General features: G+C 50.8%; 6 protein-coding genes across 6 annotated transcripts; 3 read left to right on the forward strand and 3 right to left on the reverse strand.

The window, feature by feature from the left end:
• The first annotated feature begins 224 nt into the window (after positions 1 to 224).
• On the forward strand, positions 225 to 2,798 carry V8C40DRAFT_235111 (uncharacterized protein). The gene is made up of 4 exons (XM_083213783.1): positions 225 to 1,063; positions 1,125 to 1,433; positions 1,509 to 1,976; positions 2,042 to 2,798. The coding sequence occupies exons 1-4, from the start codon at positions 318 to 320 to the stop codon at positions 2,298 to 2,300; spliced, it is 1,782 nt and encodes a 593-aa protein (XP_083076851.1). The 5' UTR covers positions 225 to 317; the 3' UTR covers positions 2,301 to 2,798.
• Positions 2,799 to 4,139: 1,341 nt separating this feature from the next.
• V8C40DRAFT_284311 (uncharacterized protein) lies at positions 4,140 to 6,837 on the forward strand (the record flags this gene model as incomplete). The annotated part of the gene is made up of 3 exons (XM_083222134.1): positions 4,140 to 4,217; positions 4,275 to 5,874; positions 5,946 to 6,837. The coding sequence occupies 3 exons, from the start codon at positions 4,140 to 4,142 to the stop codon at positions 6,398 to 6,400; spliced, it is 2,133 nt and encodes a 710-aa protein (XP_083076852.1). The 3' UTR covers positions 6,401 to 6,837.
• A 245-nt stretch (positions 6,838 to 7,082) lies between these two features.
• V8C40DRAFT_137942 (uncharacterized protein) lies at positions 7,083 to 8,666 on the reverse strand. The gene is made up of 2 exons (XM_083211153.1): positions 8,196 to 8,666; positions 7,083 to 8,102 (listed from the first exon to the last, which is right to left on the reverse strand). Exons 1-2 carry the CDS (start codon positions 8,341 to 8,343, stop codon positions 7,210 to 7,212), a joined length of 1,041 nt encoding a protein of 346 aa, XP_083076853.1. The 5' UTR covers positions 8,344 to 8,666; the 3' UTR covers positions 7,083 to 7,209.
• A 647-nt stretch (positions 8,667 to 9,313) lies between these two features.
• Positions 9,314 to 11,945, reverse strand: V8C40DRAFT_235117 (pyridoxal phosphate-dependent transferase). The gene is made up of 7 exons (XM_083213784.1): positions 11,767 to 11,945; positions 10,894 to 11,369; positions 10,455 to 10,831; positions 10,269 to 10,392; positions 10,137 to 10,216; positions 9,841 to 10,071; positions 9,314 to 9,780 (listed from the first exon to the last, which is right to left on the reverse strand). Exons 1-7 carry the CDS (start codon positions 11,858 to 11,860, stop codon positions 9,762 to 9,764), a joined length of 1,401 nt encoding a protein of 466 aa, XP_083076854.1. The 5' UTR covers positions 11,861 to 11,945; the 3' UTR covers positions 9,314 to 9,761.
• A 2,349-nt stretch (positions 11,946 to 14,294) lies between these two features.
• Positions 14,295 to 15,050, forward strand: V8C40DRAFT_137960 (uncharacterized protein). The gene has a single exon (XM_083211155.1). It carries the CDS (start codon positions 14,417 to 14,419, stop codon positions 14,849 to 14,851), a length of 435 nt encoding a protein of 144 aa, XP_083076855.1. The 5' UTR covers positions 14,295 to 14,416; the 3' UTR covers positions 14,852 to 15,050.
• V8C40DRAFT_137959 (uncharacterized protein) lies at positions 15,051 to 17,073 on the reverse strand. Its single transcript, XM_083211154.1, has 2 exons — positions 16,374 to 17,073; positions 15,051 to 15,758 (listed from the first exon to the last, which is right to left on the reverse strand). The coding sequence occupies exons 1-2, from the start codon at positions 16,669 to 16,671 to the stop codon at positions 15,250 to 15,252; spliced, it is 807 nt and encodes a 268-aa protein (XP_083076856.1). The 5' UTR covers positions 16,672 to 17,073; the 3' UTR covers positions 15,051 to 15,249.
• Between the last annotated feature and the right edge of the window lie 2,041 nt (positions 17,074 to 19,114).

Below are 19,114 nucleotides of genomic sequence, written 5' to 3' on the forward strand. Positions count from 1 at the left end.
TTGCTCAATACTACAGCAAATTATAAGGTTCTGATAGAGACAGGGCCAATCATTCACTAGCAAGACGCTGGACCGGCATTCTCCTGAAGCGGCCTGCGAATTTGCATCCCTTTCTTGGGTTATGTAATCAGCGACAGCGCATGCGGCGAAGCCACTCACGTGACTCTGTCTCAGCCAGATGCCCAAGGAGAAACTCTCCGTGCTGAAACCTGAAATCCCAACTCGTTGGAAACTTTCTGGTCACTGATCTCAACAACGACGTTGTCGGCTCTGAGGAACTGCTTACGAACACCTTCTGTACTTGCGGGCTACTGTTGATGAGAAATTTCTCAAACACTTGCAATTTCTCGTTTTCGATCATTGGCCACCAAGGCCAGTTCATCATCATGTCTAATCTAGACGTTGAGGCACTGCTCGACGCTACGGCTAAGAACCCAGAGAAAAAGCCGAAGAGCCCTGATGCTGAACGTTCCAAAGATGATGGTAAATCTGATAGACGAGATAGAGACTCCGACCGCGACCATGGCCGAGAACGTGATGGCAGCCGTGTGAGAGACAGAGATCGAGACTACGATCGTCGCCGCCGAGATCGTCGAGACTACAGCCTTACTCGAAGCCGCCGAGAAACACCTGATGCGGGCACTCCCCGTAGCGACACTGGCAGCCACAAAAGTAGGCGGAGAAGCAGGAGTCGTGATGATGACCGCCGTCACTCACGCCGCCACAGAGACGGCGATTACTATCGTGGTGGACGACGCTCGCGGTCCCGTTCGCCCCCTCGACACTATCGGCCTCGTGATGACCGCGATCGCAGAGACCGACGAGACCGATCCGACCGTTACTCTAATGATTACGGCCGTGGCAGAGATGATGATCGTAATGATACACGCAATGAGGGAGGCAATGCCCCGCTTACGGAAGACGAGCGAGACCGACGTACTGTCTTTGTCCAGCAGCTTGCTGCTCGGTTGCGGACTCGTGAATTGAAAGAGTTCTTTGAAAAAGTCGGAGCTGTTAATGAGGCTCAGATTGTCAAGGATCGAATCAGCGGACGGTCTAAAGGGTAAGTGTTTCTTATTCCAGCTTCGATGATTCTTTTGTACGTAATGCTAACATGATGTCAGTGTCGGCTACGTTGAGTTCAAAAATGAAGACTCGGTTCAGCTAGCCCTTCAACTTACCGGACAGAAACTCTTAGGCATTCCTGTCATCGTACAGCATACGGAAGCCGAGAAGAATCGCCAAGCTCGCAACCCAGACTCATCGAATGGTCACCCCAATTCCATTCCCTTCCACCGCCTCTATGTGGGCAACATTCATTTCAATGTCACGGAGCAAGATTTGCAAGCTGTATTTGAGCCGTTTGGAGAACTGGAGTTCGTTCAGCTCCAAAAAGACGACAATGGACGCAGTCGTGGCTATGGGTTTGTTCAGTGAGTCATCCATCCCCTTTACAAATTTTCCGTTGAGGAGAAGAATGTCAACTAATGCTGGATACCTCTCTCTAGATTCCGAGACGCAGGTCAAGCTCGCGAAGCTTTGGAAAAGATGAATGGCTTTGACTTGGCTGGTCGTCCTATTCGTGTTGGCCTTGGCAACGATAAGTTTACCCCTGAGAGCACTGCCAACCTAATGCACAAATTTTCCGGTAACAACCAGGGCTTCCAAGGCTCTGCGTTCTCTGGAGCAGGTGGCCGTGGCCAGCAGTCTACATTTGACCGAGCTGGAGGCCGCGATAGCGAAAAGACTGGCGGTGCTAGCGCTTTGGATGACACAGACGTTGCTGGTGTCAACTTTAACAACTATAGTCGCGATGCATTGATGAGAAAGCTTGCCAGGACCGACGAAGCCCCGACCAATGGCAATGACGAGCGCCAACAGATTCTCAAGCCCAAAACGGAGACGAAACCCCTCCCGGTCAATGTAAACATGGCGAGCCGCTGTGTTGTGTTACACAACATGTTTGACCCCACTGAGTAAGTAGATGATCCATCCTGATGCAAATTCTCAGACAATCTTTATACTGATGGTGAAACAACAGAGAAGAGGGTGACGACTGGGTCAAGGAGCTCGAAGACGAAGTTCGCCAAGAAGCCGAAGAACGATATGGACATGTTGTTCACATCTCGGTCGATCCAAACTCCAAAGGAGATATTTATCTCAAGTTTGACAAAGTCCAAGGCGGTGAAAATGCCATCAAGGGTCTCAACGGTAGATACTTTGGCGGCCGAATGATCGACGCGTCACCTGTTGTAGACGCCGTCTACAGCAGTTTGTTCTCTCGCACCCGGGCAATCTGAAGCTAATGCTCTCTCCTATTCACATTGTGCAATCTAGGAACTTGGAGGTTGGTATTTAGTCTCGAGAATATATACTCCCCAGAGTCACTCATTAACTCATTGGCAGTCGTCCCTATGCCACGTGTGCAAGATTTCCAGAACGATTCCTGCTATCACAGGATAGCAACGAGATGCAGGTTACACCTTTTGTCCAAACGAATACTAAAACAGCCAAGCTCTTTTGGTGCAGCAGATCTCTTGAATCCAACAGGGCGCCTTGGTCGCCAACTTTTGTCCATTTAATAATGCGTTTTAGCACCTCTTCACATGGCAATGTCCCAAACTGATGTTTGTGTGCCTAGGACGGTCATCGATAGTCGTTTTGACCTTGAAAATCGTTTTCGAAAATCCTGTAGGATTAGTTTTGATATTGTAGCAAAAATAGTAACAATAAAAGTCTTAGAGTATGCAATACATATGAATCACGAGGAACTCTTTGATAGTCAACTTGGAAACGGCATTGCTGCTGCTGAGGCTCGCAAATGTCTAGTGAGTATGAGAAAACTCGAGTTGGTGATGGAACATCCAAGTGTTGGTTATGGTAACTCCATGCCCCTATCCTACTTCACGTCCATCATATGCATCATGCTGCGGTTTCCCCCTACTTCTCCTCCTCTGTTGTTCTCTCCGTTTAACTTAAAATCATCTTCTAGGCGCTTCATTCATTCATTTTTTCTTGTGGACGTGTTACAGCAGCATTGTACGTATCTATGTGTCGTGCATGACACGTGATGGCAGTTGACTCTCTCCCCTCGCCTTTTTGGCTCTGTTTGCATTTTCCACTTCACTTCTCCCTCACCTTTAGGGCGAGCCCACCTAATATTAATATCTAATTGATTCATTCACTGTGCAGCTTATCACGGCGTTATCGCTCTCAAAGTACCATCTCTTTCCACATTCTCCCCAATTCTTCTCAATGAGGCACCTCCTTCTCGGCTTCTTGCAGGCTCCTTGGTGGCGGTTCAGGAGAAGCCCCACGGCCGGCAGAAAACCTGCACGAGTTGCGGTACTCGAGGCCGACGACTTGACGGCTTCACTTTGGGCTCACTTTTTGTTCAGCTTTTGGCCTGCTGGCAACAATTTTGCGGCGTGATGATTTGGGACTGCCGGAATTTCTGCGTTTGCTTTCCTTCACCTTTTACCTTTTTCATTCTCCTTACCTCGACAATCCTGCTGGAGATTTTCCACTTCTGCAACATTTTCTTAGCAAAGGCTCGCATGCTTTTCAGAAGAATCGACACTCAGCATCATTCCATCTGTTCGAGGGTTTCTTTCTTTCCTACTTCACTATCTGCGTGGCGTACTTGGACAGGTTGAACGGGATTGACGTTCACAGCCTAGGGGCACAACACTCAGGTCTGTTTCCCAGTCTCATTTTATTGACATCTTCTGTTCAATGCAACATTCATGCAGCTGGACTTTTTCATCTTTTATCTGGTCCCACAGGCCACTGGCATGCTGAACACCATCATCTTTCCCCTTTCCGCTTCCACCTTGCAGCAATTCGCATTCACCGGGCAGCCATCCACAATACTAACGCTCGAATAGTACAACAAGTTTGGGCGCTTCTCTTCACCTGATTTTGAGAGCCTGATTACCGATTATATTACTTTGGATTTTGCTCTACTCTCTCATCTCACACCGGTCGTCGCAGAAATCTCTTCGCGCTCTTCCTCGCAGCAGAGAATGTTCCTAGGGGATATCAGCGCCCTTGCGGTAGAACAACGCTTCAATATCCGCAAACCATCGATCAGTTCAGCTGAATCAAGTATCCAGGGGGCTACGGAGGTGATTGGGAACATGTTGTCGGTCAACTTTTCTACCCCGCTGACCGGGCCTGCCCGGTCTGAAAGGATCAAACAAATGTCTAATAACCACGTAAGTGTATATGTTTCTCTCACTGTCGCCCGATACTAACCAGATACCTCAATTAAGCCTGCATTTGAGAAATCGCGTTTGACGCAAGAGGTTTTGGTCAAGATACAGCACTCCTTGAGGCGAATGCCTGGCGTATCCGCAAAAGAATCCGCCGAAATCATCCAAAGTCTGATAGAAGTTGGTCAGGTCATCAGCCAGGAAACCAGCGCACTCGTTGAAGCTGTGATGAATCTTCATCTCGACCAAGAAGATACGGATAAAGCTATTGCTCGCATGAGCATCGAAGCAAACCTTGCCAAGGCTAGAACTGATGATCAGAGCCAAACAATCAACAGCCTCCGCGAAGAGCTCCAGGCCGAAAAGGAGAAACGGGAACAGGCTGAGTCTACCCTCAAGAACATGATGGAAGGCATAGTGGATATTGCTGCCGAACTCAAGCAGTTGAGGGATAAGGCTGACAAGCAGAAATCCGACTCTTCGAACAATTCATCAACTGCTGACGGTGAACTTGTCGTCAAGGTAAGATCATCACAACTCACAGGCGACGAACTGATTTCAACTAACTATGGCTATCCGATGCAGACTCTCGACAACACGATCCAGATTTTGGAAGACCAAGTCAATAAGCACCATGTGCCTTGGGTTGGCCCTGTGACTCGAGCTATCGAGCCTATCATCGAGATTAGCACAGCAAGAAATGGCTATCACAGGCCTCTTGTGCCTCTTCAGGAAGAGATCTCGGGTGACGGAAGTGTCTTTAGCGATGCTCCACCACCTCCTCGAGCTGCTTCGGCCTTTCAGCCTGCTCATCGCCCTCCCATGGGACCGCCGCCGCCACCAAAGTTTGGCCAGTTCCAGGGCATGCCACCGCGGCCTCCAACAGCCCTGTCTCACGAGCGCCGAAGTGCCAACGCGTGGAATCTAGTTGCACCTATCCAGGGCGGCAGACCAGGCTCCTTCAACAACAAGCCCCCGTTTCCGGGTCCCCCTTATGGCCGAGCTCCCTCTCGCCAGGGGTTTCAGAACAATCATCGTTTTCGCCCTGATAGCTTCCCCCATTCTGCATTTGCGCTGCCAGAGAACCCACCTCCTAGGTCCAACAGCGCATTTGCATATGGGCGTGACTATTTTCCTAACACCCCAACAGGTCCAGGACGTGGCAGATACGGCGGCCGCCTGCGCGACAATAATGTGCCGCCGCCCCCTTCGCTAGATTTCGGTGCCTCCTCGTCAAGCGGTTCTACTTCCGGCCCTGCTACCACCATCGCCAACCGCAGCCCATACCCTAGCCAGCCGATCACGATCACGGAACAAACCGTCCAGGCTTGGCATGGGTATATGATGCATTTCTATGCTGCCATTCGCAACTTTGTTGAGCGTCACGCCAATAATCCCGATGTCACAGGGGAGATCAAACTGAGCCAGACTCATCTGTGGCCGATCCTACTCGCCACATACTTTCCCCTTTCTGAGCAGGAGGCCGAGTCTTATCTCGAGTTTCACGTTCGCAGCGAGAATTCCAAATCATGCATCGTCACTCGGGTTGTGATCGACTTTGTCGTCAACCGTGTTTGGAACGCCAGCGCCTGGGCCGGTGCCGATGCCGATTCTACCTTTAGCATCATGGAAATAGAGAGAGATTTGGACCGAACAGCAGGTAGCTATCTTCCGCCCCATTCCCCCCTTTTCCTCCTGCATACGTGAAGGAAGTAGACTAACAATCGACAGGTCAACCATCGGCTGTTCGCCAACCAATCCTCGACCGCATGGCCACCGTCATTGATGCCGTCATCAAAAAGGAGCAAGGCGGCCCATTTGTCAAGAATAAAATCGAGGAAGCCGCCCAAACGCTCCTCGCCAGCCTGCAGCCTCTCATGAACAAATTCTACAACTCCGCCGACGCCTTCCGCGACCTGGAGCAGGTCATCGACAGCGCCTACGAGATCTCATGTAAGATCCTCACCAGTCGCCTGACGTTTGACTTCCGCTTCCCCGAGATTGGCAGCCGCTTCTCTTCGCAGTCCATGCTGCCCATCTGGCCAAACAGCGACCCGTTGGAGCTGCAGGCGAAGCACTGGCGCGTGGCTCTTGTTACTACCCCCGTGGTGACTTGCCGGAACGACACGGGCTCCAACATTTCCGCGCACTCTGTGTCTCTGGCGGACGTGTTTTGCATGCAATAAGAAAGAAAGAAAAAATTGGTTAAGGGCCTGCTGTGAATCGAGAGAAGAGCGGCTATTTGAAGGCAAGGAAACAAAGGAAGGGATTCATTAGGCAGGATCGGGAAAATGAAATGGGCTATGGCGTTCTCTGGTTTATCTGATTTCAGGTTTTTACTTACTTTTTAATTCTTCTCGAGCATAATTCAACGTCACTCGCCCGGGAGTCAAGCCCTTGGAGAGGCTGCAACGTTTTCCTATTTCCTTCTTCTCTCTTTATGCTCAGAAGATGGGGAGCTCTTTAGATACTTACAAAGAAAGCACCAGGCTAAGAAGAATAAAGCCGCTGAATGACGATCCTTTGATAAACGTCACAATCTGAGAAACGCGGGATACAGACCTAGTCTAAACAGATAGTCTCTTTTTCAGCATTAATCAGAGCATTTACGTTGACAAGCAACACTTTAAAATATCAAGAAATGACGTGCTTTCTCTCGAAATTTTGCCTCTTGGGATTGCCATGGAGTAGTAGCCTTTGGGTTTAACCTTTCTATCCTTCCCAACCCTTGTCCAATGTGATAACCGTAATACCCATGGTGTTTATTACCGCCCAGACCGTAATTTTTGATACAAAGGTGTAGTCAACCTTGCCAACCATCAATCGGAAGCCTTCCCGCCCATGTCCCCCAAAATCAAATTATGAAGAAACCTTTACAAAACCGTAAAGCAAAAAGCATATCTGCCTAAAAAGTTGCCACGTCCACTTAGTTGAAGAACATTTCAACCCAAGTGACTATTCCTATCGCTGGAATATCTCTTATCCTCTCCAATATCTAGACATTCTTCACAGTAGGCAACTTATCCAAGCGGCGAATAACCGCTCCGAGAACTACCTTGAGGATGGTGTCTGCAGAAAGGGTCTTGGGACGGAATGGTCTAGAGGGGTTAGCATCCCAGCTAACAGTGTCCACCATGTCCCGGAACGATTTCGCAAAGTCATCTAGATCTTTCAACGCCTGTGCGGCTTTAGCCACGTTCCCAACTTGGAAGAACTGGATGCCGACTTGATGCACTGGAGCGTCAAGTCTATCGAGATCCTTTGCGTATTTTTCAATGACAGGGTTTGGGTCGTCTGAAGGTTCGCCGTCAGTAATGACAATGATGTTGATTGGCTTGACGTCGTCGATATTCCTAGATTTTTCTTTAGGAGTGGGCAAGCCACCAACATAAGGTCGAAGGATGCTCCGCAGCCTCGAACCGGTAGGCGTCATGCCGTTGGGCTGAACTTTGCGGAATATTTCCGTTATCTCTTCGGGAGTTTCGATATTATAGTACCCGTATGGTGCTTTGCCCTCGGGTGTGTTCTTTGCCTTTGATTGATGGTTCAAGAAATACAAGTCGATGCCGTCCTTGTCGTGGGCGGTGCAAATTGGCGTGATGGCTCGAAGGACGCCGGCTACCTCTTCCCAGGACTTGCCTGACATGGAGCCAGAGTCATCGATGACGAAGACGGTGTCGAAATATGACAGAAACGCAAACGGGTCTTCGCCATTTGAGTATTTTTGCAAACGCTCCGGAACATGAGGTTCGGCAATCACATCCTCTGGGGAGTCGAACGGATTGACTGGAGCTTTAGAGTCATAGGGATTAGATGGAGCCTTGGAGTCGGATGGACCAGCTGAAGAGGGAGCTGGCTCGAGCGAAGAATAAGAAGGAGGTTGATCGTCTTGTCGCAAACTGTCAGCAATCATCCTTTATCCAGCCATCCAGCCTCCATGGAAAGGGGCAGAGCAGGTTACGGAGGGTATCAAACACTCACTGCTATCTCCATCTTCCCAAGAGCTCTCTTGCAAAACGGACTGGCTAGGCCCAGCATTTGAATAACTCGAAGCCCATGACTCGCGATTCTCATTGGGCCGTTTTTTAGAACCCTTGCCCTTGGTGATACTTCCAAAAAATCTATTCATCGTTGCTGAGTGTGAAAAAAGCCAGTTCACAGTCTGTAGTTTGGTAGAAAGGTCGAATAGTAAGAGTAGTGGTAGTAAGAGGAGAATAAAGAAGAAAAAGAAGGAGAGAGGAAGAGGAGGAGGAAGAGGAGGAGGAAGAGGAGAAGAAGAAGTATTAGTGTTGGTTGCTGAACAAGTGCTTGGCAGTGTAGCCGCCGGATGATTAATATCCTTTGTCGAGTCTGTGCTTTCTTTGTCTTGTTCTGATGGTGAAACCTCCAAGTGTCATGAAATGAACACAGCGCTGTTCAATTTATTACCACCTGGTCATGAAAGAGGCAACTATGCGGGTAGCCGTGCCTGCCTAACCACTGGAGTTTTGGCCTTCCGATGTGTTTGAAAATGGAAAGTGTCAAAGCCAATCAAGCAATCAAAAGTCAGCTGCTATTTTCTTGCTTTTGTCTTCGCCTCGTTTTTCTTTGTTCTCCTTGCGTGCGGTGCCGGTGATGAACCACTCAGGCACAGACTTGTGTATAAAGCCTGGTGGTTGCACGTTCTATATGTAATATGCGCTGTTCACCATTGTCCTACATGAAACTACAGGCAATCAAACAAAGTTCCCCATTAGACGACGCCATGATTCATCTCACAGCCCGATAAAATGGACATTAGTATGAAGTTTGCATATGTCCAAGTTCACTTGTGATGCGCAGCCGTCTTCTATCTGTTAGGCATATTAATTTCCATCTTCTGACCATGGATGTCTTGGGAGAGTTTACAAGTGCCAACGGGGCGCTAAAGGGGCTGGTGGAAACTGTACGATGAGCCCACTCAGTGCCTGACCGATCTGGGCTATGGGGTGTGGCGCAGTACCCCACATGTCGGTTGTGCACCAGTAGACTCTCAGCATAGCCCTGCAAGGCCTACCATGAGGCTGAAGGAGCCATGAAGATGCGATTCACAGATGCTTCTGCAACATCTCGAACGTTGAGCCACGATTCCTGACCCTGGCTGCCTAGTCTTCATATGTATTAGCTGACTCCTGCATTTCGCTTCTTCGGCCCCCGTGAACCGAATATATGGAGTTGGTTCATAGCCCTATGTCCAGGTACCAGGGACAGGCGGTTAAGCGACAAGGCAACTTCTAAGGCAGATCAACTGGCGACGCTACACGGGCCCACACATACAAAATTGCATTGGCATTACTCATTCCAGGCGCTACATGTTGGCATCAAATGCTAATCCGCCGGTTATCGTTCTTCTCAATTTCCCCCTTAGGCTCACAGCCTCATGTTCCACCGAACATGCCTCCACTAGTGTCTGGGTTTGGAACCTTCACCCTCACCTTCGCCTTCACCTTCTCCCCATTCTGTCCACGGTGTAAAATTCGGTCAAATTTATGTCTGCCTTGGGCTTGAGCAGGTTTCTTGCTCGCCTCCTTAGTTGGATCGCTTGAACCTAGACCTCAAATGTCAGTGACCGATAGCTTTAGATCAGCGGCTTGGGGCAAAATCGTACTTGTTCACAACCCGCTCAATTCCGTCCAGGCCAAGCTTGAGCACGTCCATTTTAGGTCCGTATGATAGACGGACGAAGTGGTGGCACGGGCTGTCGAACAGGTCACGTCGTCGAGAGGGGTTAAGATCAAAGAAGATACCCGGAACAACAATGACCTTTTCTTCCAAGCAGGCCTGGAAGAAGTTGAGGCCGTCTGAAATGGCATCAGGAAGGCCCTCGAGGTTCAGCCACCTTGAAAATTCAAATAGTCAGCTCAGTCATGTACACGAAAGTTTTGGGGTTGAAATAGGCCGTACAGGTAAAAGGTAGAGTCAGGGACGTATTTGATGGAGAAGCCCATCTCGCGCAGACGACGGACAGTGTAGTCGCGCTTATCCTATTCACCAGTTAGACCTTTACTCTCTCATTGTGTTTATGGTTGCACGAACTCGGAAGTGGCGCTGGAGATGAATCATCTCGTTTTGAACCGTGGCTGGCTCAAGCATGGGGACAGCAGCCTCCTGGAGAGCATGCACAGCACCGCCATCCAAGTAGCTACCACATGAGCCGATGCTAAATAATCCGTCAGCAAAATCGCGGAATTGGCCAAAACGGCATCGCAAGATAAAACGCACGCGCTGATGTACTCCTTAGGACCAATGATCCACGCAATTCGCCATCCAGGAAGTCGGAAGCGCTTGGTAAGTCCATCGATGATCAGAACGTCATCCTCATCGACGTCCTCGACGTTCTCGGCAGCCGAAATGGTGGTACCATCGCAGTTGCTGGTGTAGTTGTAACCAGAGTAGAACTCGTCGCTGATGAAGGTGGCGCGGCCTCGGCAGAGGTCCTGGATCTCAGCCAGCTCGGGGTTGGCAACGACTCGGCCGGTAGGGTTGCGGGGGTTGGAGGTAAGGATGACAGAGGTACCACGGGCAATTTCCTCAGCAATCTTGTCGGGGTGGATATGGTAGCCGTCCTCTTCGGAAAGGGGGACGGGAATGGCTGCAAACTATAGCGCGTGTAAGTCAAATCTGCCTGGCCTCTCAGCTTCCAAATCACAGCGAGACTCACGTTCTTGAACAAACTCAACATCTCATTGTATGCAGTGTAGTCGGGCAAGAAGAAGGACAGATATGAGCTGCCCAGGACAGCGGCAATTCGGATCAGACCAGCACGGCCACCGGGAACAATGGCAACGTTCTCCCAGGTGTACTGGCTCTCCTTGCCCTGACGGTGCGTCTCGTTGTAGAGCTTGGCAACAGCCTCTCTCAGGGGCTTGATACCCGCTGTAGGGCCGTACTCTCGCGCCGCAACGCTGATGTTGATAGTGTCGGGTCGCTTGAAGCAGCCGGCAATCTCATCCTCAACTTCAGGGGCACCCTGGCCAAGGTTGGCCCACGCATCGGGCTCCTCCAAGAAGCCATACTCGCTGGCACGCTCAGTGCACCAGATGACACCGGTGGACGATCGGCTGGCGTCCAGGCCGGCGTGGGGCATGTGACCTTCGTGCGCATTGCGGAATTGTCTGTGGACCTTGGATTGAATCTCTGTAGGGCCAAAAACACAGTCAGCCTTGCCTCAGATAATTGAGCATCTCGGAAGTAGTTGATTTGACAATTCGGACAATGAATTGCCGGGTTAATTTGGCGGTGGCTGTACTGGCTGGGCTAACAGGCTGCGGGGGAGGGGTAATTGGGCTTTGGAGTTGGGGTTGGGTTTTTATGGCGGGGTCTGGACAAAAGAAACAATCAAGCCCAGTCGTGCGCCACCGCTGCTTCTGACGGCCGCCACCATCGTGAAACTGCCACGCGTGAAAAAGGAGAGAACAGCGACGGTGGCGAATATTTCTGATGAATTGATCGATGGGAAAATAAAGGGAGCAAAACTACACAAGTAGTCGCTGTGCGCATCCCGGCATGGAGACGGTGTAGAGGCATCACTGACCGTTCATCGAGGGCTCGACGTTGCTGAAGCGTCGCAGCAGCGGCTTCGGTGCGCCGGTGTGGCGATTGATGGAGAACTTGCGTCCGGAGAACATCTTGGCGGTTCGTTGGACTAAAAAGATGGCCGGATTGATCAGTTATTCTGCTCCAACTGCTGTAACGAAAAGATTGAAGTTGAAGCAACAAACCGGAGGTGAAATGGAAAAAAGAGATCTGCTTTCCAGAGAAAGACCCGGAGGTAGGACGGCCTTCGGAAGAACGGCACGGTACAACGTCACTCAGCTACGAAGCGTGAGGAGCAAGGCAGGAATTGTCTGAGCTTCAGGGGCGATGCGTCAAAAAGGGAGCTGAAGCCTCTGTTTCTGTGTAGCAAACAATGAAGCTGGACAAGAAAAACTACGATCCGGATTCTCTGGGGGCGTCACCGCGAAGCTCGACCTATATAACGGAGCAATTTGAGAGGCCCAGAGGGGCACGGGGGGGCCACTAACAAACGGATCCGTACCAAACCACAGCGCTAGATTCTTCAGATGACCCTCCCTGGTAGGGCCCCCAAATGCCACAGGCCGGTTCTTTTCAGGTGGAGAGGCCGCTGTTCGGCTGCCAATCCGGGACGCTGTCTGGGCACCAAGTGTGACCAAACGGGGGGAAGAGGCTTTGCAGCTTGTAACTAAAACCGGCATGGACCAACCGATGTGAGTGACGGCAAGGCCGGTGGCAGGAGGATCGTCCAAGCAGAATGAATTAAAAAATAGGGCTTTGTAAACGCCAAAAAAGAGGAATTAAATAGCAAAGTTGGCTTTGAGAGGCTTGTGTGTTTTTGTTAGAGAGATTAGGTGTTGGTATGCGTCCCGTTAGATCCAGGGGGAAACATACCTAGGCAACCCGGGCCGCAGTGAGGCTATTCCCACCACCTTTTACTCCTCTTCCCCCTTCTCCTCTTCCTCCACCCCAAGCTGCATGTTAGTTGATCACTTTCATCCAAACAAAAAAAAAACCTGCTAAATCTCCAGCAGTGGAGCTTGCATAGCTGACCCTGCAGCAAATGCAGAACAACAGAACCAGGAGAGAAATAAAAGGAGCGGTGTCCAGGGCCTCCTATTGACCAGCTCTGCCGGCCTGATACGGAACATGTCGAACAGACTAACAAAAGGCCTCAAGTTTGAGGTCAGGGGATGTCGCGAATAGAGGGCTCAACAGGTATAAGTCAAGCAGTTGCCTTGGCTTTTTTCGGTGAGGCCGCCTTCAAAAAGTGAGACATTGTAACCGCCCGCTGCAGGTCACAATGTCTCACTTTTTGATGTTTCGTCGTAATACGAAGCCACACGCATGGACGAGTACAATGCAGTTGAGCATGTCGATCACAGCTACGGAGTAGCAAGTCCCGAAACAAAACAAAAAAGAAAAAACCCAATCACCCGTAGCTACAAGGGGCCACGAAAATGCAATCACAGCCATCGGCCCCCTCAAATCCTTCTTCATCCCTTTATTATGCTTGATAGTACACAACAAAAGCTCGAGACAGGTGGCCACTCATCTTTGCGTCCCGGAAACTACCGCCCGACTCCGTATCGCCCCTCACTCCCGCCGCGATGCCCAACTTTTTGTATGGAGTTGCGTCGTGTGTCTGATTCAGGTGCTCCTCCCAGCGCGCTCCACGCCCGGAGATCCATCAGCTAGAGTGCCCGACATCAGCAGTAAGAACGAAAAGAGACGGTAGTATTCGCTAGCTTGGCGCATTGCTACACGACAAATTCGAAAATCACCGGAATTCTCCAACTTCTAACAAGGAACAGAGTAAAAGAGACAGGTCGGGAGAATGAGGGGTTAGAAGTTGCTTGGCATAACCCTACTTGAGCCTCAACCAACATCAACAACCAGTCCAACTGCGCGCGTGCAAAAAAAGATCAGTTTTTTGTTTCTTTATTCGTGTTACTCTACGGCATCCACTGCCGGACTTGACTAACGCGGCCGATTTATTTTAATTCGTGCGTAGGACAAGCAAAGACTGGGAACTATTTATCTGGAGACCCGGCATCGCCCCGGGCGAGGTCACTCGAACCTATTTCTCCGTATTTAAATGGGGGGTGGTTTAGCATCCGGTATCCCATATTACGTACACGTATGGGGACAGGAACTATCAGAATTTCTTAGCCAGTATGATAGTATGTCACCAGATACTAGAAGAGGATAGCAGCCGGAGCAAATATTTCGAGCAATTGTGTAGGCAAAAAGCTGCTTTTGCTTCTTCTGCATACCGCTGTAAGTTGGTGAGCCACTCCCGTTCAAAATCGACCAATTACAACACCAAGGAGGGGTTGTTAGTCTACAGTAGCCTCAACCAAAAAAAATCGCCAACCCAAAATTCTAGAACCATCGTCGACAACCATCAACTTCGAGTCCCATAAAAAAGAGACACCAACACCTGATTTTGATCCTACACACTCTAAAATCGGTACTTTCACGCGGAACGGCCAGCCGATCGGATTCGAATCGTACTCGTACCCCAGCCTTTCTTCTAGCTGCATCTCTGGCATCCACCACGGCTGCAGTCTCAGACCAACTACACATCAAGACTGATAAGGCATTCGCAAAGCAATCCCGTTGTATCCTTTCGTATAACACGCCCGTTTCATCGATAAGCAAGGCCAATGCTTCGCCGCAGCATCTTCACCTTCCGCAAGTCCCTCGCACCTCGCTCTCTCATCTCGCCCTTTTCATCATCTACTTCCAACATGAGCTCACCAAAAGACGACTCAATCCCCTCAACAGAGCCATCATCTCGCAATGCTCTTCCTGCTCCGGGCTCAAACACCGAAAACGTCACAACCATCGACGTCAGCGGCTCAGGCACAACCGTCAAACTAGACGCCCTCGGCCCCATGGTCGTCAACGTCGACGGCACAATGTCCCGCATCTCCAACTGGGACAAGATGGCAGACATTGAAAAGGAAAACACCCTTCGCATCATCGGCAAGCGGAACCAGCAACGCTTGGCAGCCCTGCGAAAGGCCCGTGGCATCAGTGAAGGGAGCAATGACAGCATAGGCGCTAGTGGCAATCACGACACTTCAGGCAAACAATAGAGCATAATCAATGGACCTGATTCGGAGAGAGAGAGAGTAAAGAGAAACGTTTCATGCAATATAAATAAAGCGTCATTCCACATAGAGCTCAATTCTTTTACTTTTGGCTCTCTATCTCCACCACTTTGGATATATGTGCCACGTATAAAAAAGGTTGCAAAAAACGGATTTCCGCCGCCCCGGCCTTTGTTCATTTCAGTCCCAGATATGGATCGGGTATTCCATGATCCAAATCTTCCCAGGACAAAGACAAAGCTCCCGCCCAGTTAACAATAAATAAAACGCCAATAACCAAAACAACGCCCCCTCACCCCTTCCAATCAAAAGCGACATTATGCAGGTTGGAAAACCCAAGGGATGAGATGTGATTTATCAAGAAGCTTGAACGGCTTCTTTCTTCATCGCTCTTCTTTGAGCTTTTCGCCGCTACTTGACTCGGCAGTCGTTGTCTTGGCCTTCTGGCTGGCGTGCTTGGTAAATTCCTTCCACAAGGCGACAATGTCCTCACTGCCCTCGTTCTTCTCGACAAGGAGGTTCTTTAGCCACTTGTTCTCGGTCTCAAGCTGAGACACTTTGCTCTCCAAGTTGGAGACCTTGTCAGACATCTCCTTGGCAGACTTCTCGAGGGCCTGTTCGCGTTGCTTCTTCTTGATACGGAATCGAGCGCTGGCGGCGGTGTTCCGTCTCCGCTTGTCCTCCTCAGCAGCCATTCTAGCGGCCTCCTCTTGGTTCAGGGACTCGGACTTGCGCTTGTCACCAACCTGCGGGGGTGCCTGATGGAACCGCGCATGGTGAGGAGGAACAGGTACGTGGCCGTGGTTTGGCTGCAGGGGCTGGAAGCTCTGTTCCGGGAAGTTGTTCATGTGGGGCGCCGCATATGAGTTATTGTTATAGTCAAAGGTAAACTCTGATATCATGGATGATTAGCACGGCAACGCCAAGTAATGATCCCTCACACCAATGGATTACGGGTGAGCAGTAAAAGAGACGAGACGAGACAAAAACAAGACGGTAACATGACGGGTATAGAGAAAGGGGATATAGGCCCCGAAGCATCCATGGCCAGTAGTAACGCCTCGCTGAGCCATGGTTGCATTGGCGATGAGAGTGTCAAAATCACGAGGTATTGCACCATCGCCCCGGGATTTGTCAGCGCATGGGATGTGCGGGATGCCCCACTCGTAGGCGCACTCCAGCAGCACTTTTGCTGCATCGCATCCATCTAAGAGACAGCTCGTCCCAATGGCGGCAGCCAAACAGAAGAGGGGAGTTGAGCAGCAAAAGGACCAAAAGATGCAAGGGCCCGTTGGATGGGCCGCGAGTTCTGCGAGGTGATTGCGGAGATGGTTGACGAAGCGTGCCCGTGACGCTAGAGTGCGCGGGTTTGGCTGGAAAGGGAAAAAAACCAGGGTCTGGTTTCTTCCAGGAATGAAGGAAATGTATTGCAGAAAAAAATAGGGCAAGAAAAGCAAAAACATCGAAAAAATAAAGCAGATGTGCAAGTAGAACCAAAAATACTCACCGGACATGAAATCCAAGTTGGGCATTTCACCGATCACAGATGGTGCTGCGCTGACATCCTCAGATGTGGTGCCACTGTGGGGTGCCTTGCCCTCAGTCTTGACAGGTTGAGCTTGAGCCTGAAAGTCGGTGTTCTGGCCAGAGTCGAAGTCGAAGAACTGGGTGTTTGTGAAGAGAGCCAAATCCTCCTCCATGTTGAACGGCTCTTCAACGGCGGTGGTATCGGTAGGGCTGATGGTGTTGAGGTCGCGGAGGTACTGCGACACGTTGGGACCGTGTCGGCCGTTGTAAGTCGACATGGCAGTTCTCGTCAAGATGCGAAAGGCGAGGTTGTCGTCGCCGATTGATTGTGTCTCGCAGTCTTGAGGTCGTCGTGATCAAATGTCGACGCTGCGGGACGGTGTGTCGTCGTGACAGAAAAGTCGTGTCCGCTACTGTGTAAAAACGGACAATCCAAGCAAATATCGCTTCGGTGAGAGATGCGATGGCGCGCCGTCTAATAATCTGGCCTTTTCGACGGAAGATGCGTGACGTCGGTGATGATGGGTTGAAGAAAAGAAGATGCTAACACGAGACTGTAGCGAGATCGCAGGGAAGCCACCTCATGAATTGCTCGGATCGGGGTTATGACTCTCCAGCCCTCCAGTGGAGTTTTTCCTGGCAGCGAAAATGCGTGCAACGTGCCAGTAACCGACGGCTGGCCGAGGGTCTCCGACTGCAGTGGGCCAGAAAGGCCCTTTTAGCGCCTGCACAGGCCGTGCTGAGAAATCAATCAGCTGAAGCCCCACCGCCGTGACATCCATTTTGCTGGGCTCCCGGCTGGGGTTGCAGGTACCGCGCAAGTACCTCGCACAGCGAGAATAGGCCACCCCGACTGTCTAGTGCCACTTGCAACGCCTTTGACGCCTGCAAAGTCCTGCTTCCCCACCTCCGCTTGGGACGCGGCAGCCAGTGAGAGCGGCCGTCGCGGCCGTATCGCCGCATCCATTTGCTCATTCGTTTTGTTAAAGAATTCAAGCTTAGCAGCAGGTTCGGCAGGACTCGCCATGTGCGCCCCCGTCCTTATCTCTGGTGCTGTACTGTATTTGGACAGTGTTCATGATTGCACCAACCGGCTCCATTCATTGCCCTGCTTACCTGTTGCCTCTTAACCAGCTGCGGTAAATGCTGGGTTCCTACAGTACTTTCTTTGCACCTTGCACACCTCAACAAGCATTTGCCTACATCGTACTACCTTATTGATACTGTATTACTGTATTACTTACTGTATTTCGGAAGACGGTTACGTAGCTGTTGCAGCACTGCGTCCCGCAAATCCTCCATCGCCAGCCTGTTTTTGCAATTCGCCTCCTGCTGATCAAAGCGACGATTGCCTCCACCGTCCCATCTCATCCCATCATCCCGTCCAACCGTCGAACCACCGCGCCCCGTCCTGCACTGTGCCTCACTTACTCGCACGCACAGCTGCAATTAAACCCTCACCTTCACCTTGCTCAATGCCCCAATTAGCTCCAATCCTCCCGCAAGGCACGCTGTTATGTCAATGTCCGATTCCAAACACTGCGGAGGACGTGCGTGGGGGCATCGCCAACAGCCTCTTCCTCCGGCCAACCAGCCGTCGCGATTTCACAAGCTTGCAGATGGCGCCGTCGTTTGCCCCCCCGCTGCACTGCAACTCTGCAACACCAGGCTCGGGATTCTCGCACTGGATCCAGAAAGTTGGAGTCGCCCTGCTGTGCTTGGACTCCGCTGCCCCAAGGCATCCGTTGGTTTCGCATTGCTAGCCCAAGAGGCTTCGGCTATACTATTTGACTATGTGGTGCTCTTCTCCTTTTTCTTTTCGTGTCCTCCGTATTGTCCACTTTGCCGGTTATCGTGTCCTCCCTTTGACGGGCAACAGTCGCGGCCAACAGAAACGCCACTTTCGCACATCACCGCGGTTGACAAGGACAATAACTAATTATGCATACTGTAATAAATGATTACCGTCGCTTCGTGCGCTTGAAGATTTTCAGGATCTGCTCCCGCCAATCCCTGTCTCGGCTAATGGAATAGCCCTCAAAACTGCCAGGGTCCTGCTCAGCAGCTTGCAGGCCGGGTGCATCGTCGCATGCTGCCGGGCTCGTGCAATTGGTGCGTTCGTGCATGCCTACGGAGAAAATATCGCCATGTGATCCGTTGTTGGCCGTCCGATGCACATATAAGGGTGCGTCGCATCTTTAAGACGCAATCACGCAACCTGAACGCTGTTGGGTGTTTTGGCCGACTGAAGCTTCACCGAAGCCCTAGACTGCTCGGAATGGTGTCCTTCGGCCAACATGCTCCGTATCACATTCAAGCACCAGACTCCCGTCGTATAATTTGACCAGTTCCAGTCTGGAATAGCTGGGAAGCAAAATCAGCGCATGCAAGCTAAAGAGCACCAGTTAGATGTTTGCGCCTGGCCCTACCACCTCGTGCGAACATGTATTAGCCACGCCACATTTTGCGTAGCCGGCTGTGGTAGCTTTGCATTCTCAATCTATTGTTACATGTGCGCACATTGCATGTGACAGGCAGGCGTCAAAGGAGCCGTCGATGAACACAGCTTGGGCACATTTTCTGTACCTGCTGACGGTGTTGACCTAGGCAGCATTCAATGTCCGAATCGTCTAGTCCTGATGTGACATTCATAGCTTTGATTTGCCATGGATCTTGGGTTTTGAGCAGATTCAGCTCATGTGAAAGCGATTAGCTCCAACC

Source organism: Trichoderma camerunense, assembly GCF_050948025.1.
Source record: "Trichoderma camerunense strain CBS 138272 chromosome Unknown V8C40scaffold_3, whole genome shotgun sequence".
Taxonomy (NCBI): Eukaryota; Fungi; Ascomycota; class Sordariomycetes; order Hypocreales; family Hypocreaceae; genus Trichoderma; species Trichoderma camerunense.

Excerpts from the sequence above, each read along its gene's own strand:
- V8C40DRAFT_137959 (XM_083211154.1), bottom strand. The coding sequence starts at position 16,671 with ATGTCGACTTACAACGGCCGACACGGTCCCAACGTGTCGCAGTACCTC. Across the intron at positions 15,759-16,373 it reads CAACTTGGATTTCATGTCCG|AGTTTACCTTTGACTATAAC; the intron begins GTGAGTATTTTT and ends CCATGATATCAG.
- V8C40DRAFT_137942 (XM_083211153.1), bottom strand. The coding sequence starts at position 8,343 with ATGAATAGATTTTTTGGAAGTATCACCAAGGGCAAGGGTTCTAAAAAA. Across the intron at positions 8,103-8,195 it reads TTGGGAAGATGGAGATAGCA|ACGATCAACCTCCTTCTTAT; the intron begins GTGAGTGTTTGA and ends GTTTGCGACAAG.
- V8C40DRAFT_137960 (XM_083211155.1), top strand. The coding sequence starts at position 14,417 with ATGCTTCGCCGCAGCATCTTCACCTTCCGCAAGTCCCTCGCACCTCGC.
- V8C40DRAFT_235117 (XM_083213784.1), bottom strand. The coding sequence starts at position 11,860 with ATGTTCTCCGGACGCAAGTTCTCCATCAATCGCCACACCGGCGCACCG. Across the intron at positions 10,832-10,893 it reads TGTTGAGTTTGTTCAAGAAC|TTTGCAGCCATTCCCGTCCC; the intron begins GTGAGTCTCGCT and ends CACGCGCTATAG. Across the intron at positions 10,217-10,268 it reads ATCTCCAGCGCCACTTCCGA|GATAAGCGCGACTACACTGT; the intron begins GTTCGTGCAACC and ends ACTGGTGAATAG.
- V8C40DRAFT_235111 (XM_083213783.1), top strand. The coding sequence starts at position 318 with ATGAGAAATTTCTCAAACACTTGCAATTTCTCGTTTTCGATCATTGGC. Across the intron at positions 1,064-1,124 it reads ATCAGCGGACGGTCTAAAGG|TGTCGGCTACGTTGAGTTCA; the intron begins GTAAGTGTTTCT and ends ACATGATGTCAG. Across the intron at positions 1,977-2,041 it reads AACATGTTTGACCCCACTGA|AGAAGAGGGTGACGACTGGG; the intron begins GTAAGTAGATGA and ends GTGAAACAACAG.